This window comes from Otolemur garnettii, unplaced genomic scaffold (genome assembly GCF_000181295.1).
Source record: "Otolemur garnettii isolate 467f Iridium unplaced genomic scaffold, OtoGar3 scaffold00104, whole genome shotgun sequence".
In the NCBI taxonomy this organism is placed as follows: Eukaryota; Metazoa; Chordata; class Mammalia; order Primates; family Galagidae; genus Otolemur; species Otolemur garnettii.
This window is the reverse complement of record NW_003852499.1, coordinates 5,649,752-5,654,617: the sequence shown is the minus strand read 5'-3', so window position 1 is coordinate 5,654,617 and position 4,866 is coordinate 5,649,752. Positions and strand designations below refer to the sequence as shown.

Below are 4,866 nucleotides of genomic sequence, written 5' to 3'. Positions count from 1 at the left end.
CCAGCTCAGGTGTATGTGGCTGGCACCTTAGCTGCTTGAGCCATAGGCGCCAAGCCTGCTTTTGACATTTTCCCCTCAATATCACTATTCTTTTTTTGGTGGGGGGGAAACAGAGTTTCACTTTATTGCCTTTGGTAGAGTGCTGTGGTGTCATAGCTCACAGCAACCTCAAACTCTTGGGCTCAAGCAATTCTCTGGCCTCGTCTCCTGAGTAGCTGGGACTATAGGTGCCCTCCACAATGCCCTGCTATTTTTGGAAATGAGGTCTCTCTCTGGCTTAGGCTGGTCTTGCACTCCTGAGCTTAAGCAGTCCACCTGCCTCAGCCTCCCAGAGTGCTAGGATTATAGGTGTGAACCACTGCATCTGACCTATGTTTAATTTTTTGAGGAATCACCATGCCATTTTCCACAACAGCTGCATAATTTTACATTTCTACCAGCAACGCACAAGGGTTCTAGCTTCTCTACATCTTTGCCAATATTTGTTGTTTTCTATTTTAAAAAAAAGATAACAGTCGGGGCAGTGCCTGTGGCTCAAAGGAGTAGGGCGCCAGCCCCATATGCTAGAGGTGGCAGGTTCAAACCCACCATGGCCAAAAAAAAAAAAAAAAGACAATAGTCATCTAACAGGTCTGAAATGGTATCTCATTGTGGTTTTGATTTGCATTTCCCTAATGTCTAGTGATGTTGAGCATCTCTTCATGTGCTTGGGGCCACATGTGCTTGGGGTGTACATCTTCAGAGAAATACTTATTTAGGCTCAGCGCCTGTGGCTCAAGCAGCTAAGGAGCCAGCCATGTACACCCAAGGTGGCGGGTTCAAATCCAACCTGGGCCCACCAAAACAACAATGACGGCTGCAACCAAAAAATAGCCAGGCCTTGCGACGGGCGCCTGTGGTCCCAGCTACTTGGTAGCGGAGGCAGGAGACTCGTTTGAGCCCAGGAGTTGGAGGTTGCTATGAGCTGTGATGCTACAGCACTCTACCCAGGGGGACAGCTTGAGGCTCTGTCTCAAGAAAAAGAAAAAGAAATACTTATTTAAATCCTTTGCCCATTTTTTGCTTGTTTTGTTGTTGTTGAATTATAGTAGTCCTTTATATATTCTAGATATTAACCTTTTATCAGATACAGATTTGCAAATATGTTTTCCCATTAGACATAATTTTTGAAAAGCTGAATTAAGTGGCAGCAGTGAAAAGGAAAAGAAGATGGGTGTGACTCTGAATTGTTAACATTTTGGATAAGATAACTATGTTTGGGATGAAAAAAAGTGTTATAAGCCAGTGTTGGCAGTTGCTTACAGTTCTTCCTTTTCTGCCAGGTATCTCAGGTAGTTTGAATTTTGATGAAGAAGAGACCGACAGTGAGGAAGAAGGAAAAAAATTAACATCCCGTCCAACATATTCAGACACAGAGAGGCCCAATTCTGCATCCAGCCAGAAATCAGCCACAGTATGTTGTCCTGAAACTTCTTCCTGTGGAGCTAATTTGACTATTTCCCAAATGTATCTTCAGTATTTAAATACCATTATTGAGTGAGAGTTTCTTCAAAAAGATTTAAGCTCGAATTTGAGTTGAAGTTTATGATCTAATTTCTTCTGTCTCGGGCCAGCTATTGGGAAGCTATGTCCCCTTTTCATACGTAGCTCCTTCATTATTCTTAATATTCCTATTTAACTTTTCAGAGTTTCCCTTTATTTTATGAGAAAATGGACAAATCAATATTTTTTTGTCTTTTAAGTTTTTCTCATAGGGAATTCATGAGGTTTTCTGACCGGAGCCTCTTACTGCTTATGAAATGTCCTTTCAGGAAACAGGAGCTTCCAGCACTGCAGCCCAACAGGCTGACCACCAGCTGGGTGAAGTGGGGAATCTAGCAGACTTCGCATATAGTCCTGCTCCTCGAGGTGTCACAGTAAAGTGTCGGATAACCAGGGATAAAAAAGGAATGGATCGGGGTCTCTTCCCGACCTACTATATGCATTTGGAAAAAGATGAAAATCGGAAGGTAGGAGAATTGATTCATGAGTCAACTCTGGAGAGAGAGAGGAATGTTGTGGGAATAGATTATTCATAGGTCTTATAATGGGGAACTAATACTGATACCAGACCAAGTTACCTGGAAGTAGATTGCATTTATTAATTCCCAGATGCTGTGTTCTTGTTATCTTCAAGAGCTCATAGTCTGATGAACATAATGAACATAGTCTACCTCTTCCCACCCTCCTGAGAAAAGGAATTTTATCTATAATGTAAGAAAATAGAATTTTTTTTTTTTTTTTGAGACAGAGCTTCAAGCTATCCCCTTGGGTAGAGTGCTGTGGCTTCATAGCTCACAGCAACCTCCAACTCCTGGGCTCAAATGAGTCTCCTGCCTCAGCCTCCCAAGTAGCTGGGACCACAGGCGCCCGCCACAACGCCCGGCTATTTTTTGGTTGCAGCCATCATTGTTGTTTGGCGGGTCTGGGCTGGATTCGAACCCGCCACCTTAGGTGTATGTGGCTGGGGCCTTAGCCACTTGAGCCACAGGTGCTGAGCCAGAAAATAGAATTTTTTAATGTGATTATTTTTACATTCCTATCATTATTTATTTTGGGAGTATTACTGTATGTCCTTTGGTTTTTCTTTTCTTTTATTATTATTTTTTTTTAGAGTCAGGGTCTTTGTTTTCCCAGTTAGAGTGAAGTAGCATGATACTACCTCATATTCCTGGGCTACAGTGATCCTGTGGTCTCAGCCTTCCCATTATCTAGGACTACAAGTGTACACTACTATGCGGTCTCACCATGTTGCTCAGGCTGGTCTTGAACTCCTAGGTTTAATTCCCAGTGATCTTCTTGCCTGGGCCTCCCAAATTGCTGGGATTACAGGCATGAGCCACCACACCAAACCTGGTTTTTCATTTGTTTCTTTCTTTCTTTTTTTTTTTTTTTTGAGACAGCATGTGACTATGTTGTCCTTGGTAGAGTACTGTGGCATCACAGCTCACAGCAACCTTCCACTCTTGGGCTTAAGTGATTCTCTTGCCTCAGCCTCCCAAGTAGCTGGGACTACAGGCATCCGCCACAATACCCAGCTATTTTTTTTTTTGGTTGTAGTTGTCATTGTTTGGCAGTCCCTGGCTGGATTTGAACCTGCCAGCTCCAGTGTATGTGGTGCCCTAGCCGCTGAGCTATAGGCACCATGCCTGGTTTTTCTTTTTATTATGATAGAACATTACATTGTGGAAGAGAGAGAGTTAGTTTTAGGGAACGTGAGGAATTGGAAATATAGAAGGACTTGCAAATTAAATGTCTTGTTTTTTACTGTAGAAATTCTAATTTACTTTGTAAGGTTGAGACAATTTAATAATTGTTAATAAAGCAATAAGTGGTAGAGCCAAATTCACACCCATTTCTGTTTGATTCAAAAGTCCGTTTGTGGCTGGGTGCAGTGGCTCATGCCTGTAATCCTAGCACTCTGGGAGGCCAAGGTGGGTAGATTGCTTGAGCTCATGAGTTAGAGACCAGCCTGAGCAAAAGTGAGACCTTGTCATAAAAGAAATAGCGGGGCATTGTGGCAGACCCCTGTAATCCCAGCTACTCAAGCTGAGGCAAGAGAATTGCTTGAGCCTAAGAGTTTGAGGTTACTGAGAGCTGTGACACCACGGCACTCTACTGAGAGCAACATAGTGAATAGGTAGCTATTCAACACAGCATAATCTATCTCAAGAAAAAAAAAGGTCCCTTGCTTAGCCACTGCCACTCTTTCCTATTATGTCCAAGGCCAGTAGAGTTCAGGGCAGATTCATAAATATGATGATATCAGGGGCTTAAAAGAACAACAACAAAATACAAAATGTTTATTAAGAAAGCCATCGCAGTAAAGAATGGGAAGGTATTCAGGATCCTATCTCCTAGAGTTGGAAAGACTCCTGGCGTTGGATGAAAATTATTTAACTAGAAGTTTTAGGGATGAAGTTGTAAGTAATTATATGGAGAATCAAGCTAGTGAATTTAGACAAATTGTCCAGGAAGGAAACTCTCATTGAATGCTGGGAAGCATTGAGAGGTTAGAAAAAGGGATCAAGACCCAAAGATTGATTACTTGATACATGGTAGGCACTTACTAAACATTTGCTGATGAATACATAGGACAATGAGGGGGATTCTCTTACATTCATTTTTAACTGACACTTTCCTTTTTCCAGATATTTCTTCTTGCAGGTAGAAAGCGGAAAAAGAGCAAAACATCCAACTACCTTATCTCCACTGACCCAACAGACTTATCTCGCGAAGGTGAAAGTTACATTGGTAAACTCAGGTAAGAACAGCCTTACATCACTATCCTATTTCTGATAGATTTATTCCCATAGTTTTAGAATAATCTACATCATTTTTATAATTAGCATGTATTGATATTGTACCTTTTAACAAAAAGTTGAAAGAAAATCTAAATCTCTTCCTTGATTTAATGAGAGATCTTTGAAAAAGTGATGATGAATATTTATTCGTTTGGAAAATAGGCAAATAGGCTTCCATTCTATTCCTTACCTCTCCTAAGAAGAGACTCAGGTATAGATCATCATGGTGACTTTTTCTCCTGATTCTAGATCTAACCTCATGGGGACCAAGTTTACAGTTTATGACCACGGTGTCAGCCCAGTCAGGGCCCAGGGTCTGGTGGAAAAGGCCCACACACGCCAGGAGCTGGCCGCCATCTGCTATGTGAGTGCTGTTCTTGGAAGATGCCCTTCCCTCACCTCCTGGAGGGCCTGCTGGCACTTTCCACCTAGCATAACCAAGGCTAAACTCAGAATCTTCCTCTTTAAACTTCTATTTCTGTGTTCCCCTTTTCTGTTGCTGGCATCATTTGCTGGATATATT

At 42.0% G+C, this 4,866-nt stretch overlaps 1 protein-coding gene across 1 annotated transcript in view; it reads left to right on the top strand.

Moving 5' to 3' along the window:
- Positions 1–4,866, top strand: part of TULP3 (tubby like protein 3) — a 29,071-nt gene that overhangs the window by 18,552 nt on the left and 5,653 nt on the right. Inside the window, exons 3-6 of the mRNA XM_012809307.2 lie at positions 1,323–1,453; positions 1,812–2,009; positions 4,191–4,303; positions 4,593–4,707. Of these exons, the coding sequence (XP_012664761.1) occupies positions 1,323–1,453; positions 1,812–2,009; positions 4,191–4,303; positions 4,593–4,707 (557 nt within the window). The remainder of the gene's footprint in view (positions 1–1,322; positions 1,454–1,811; positions 2,010–4,190; positions 4,304–4,592; positions 4,708–4,866) is intronic.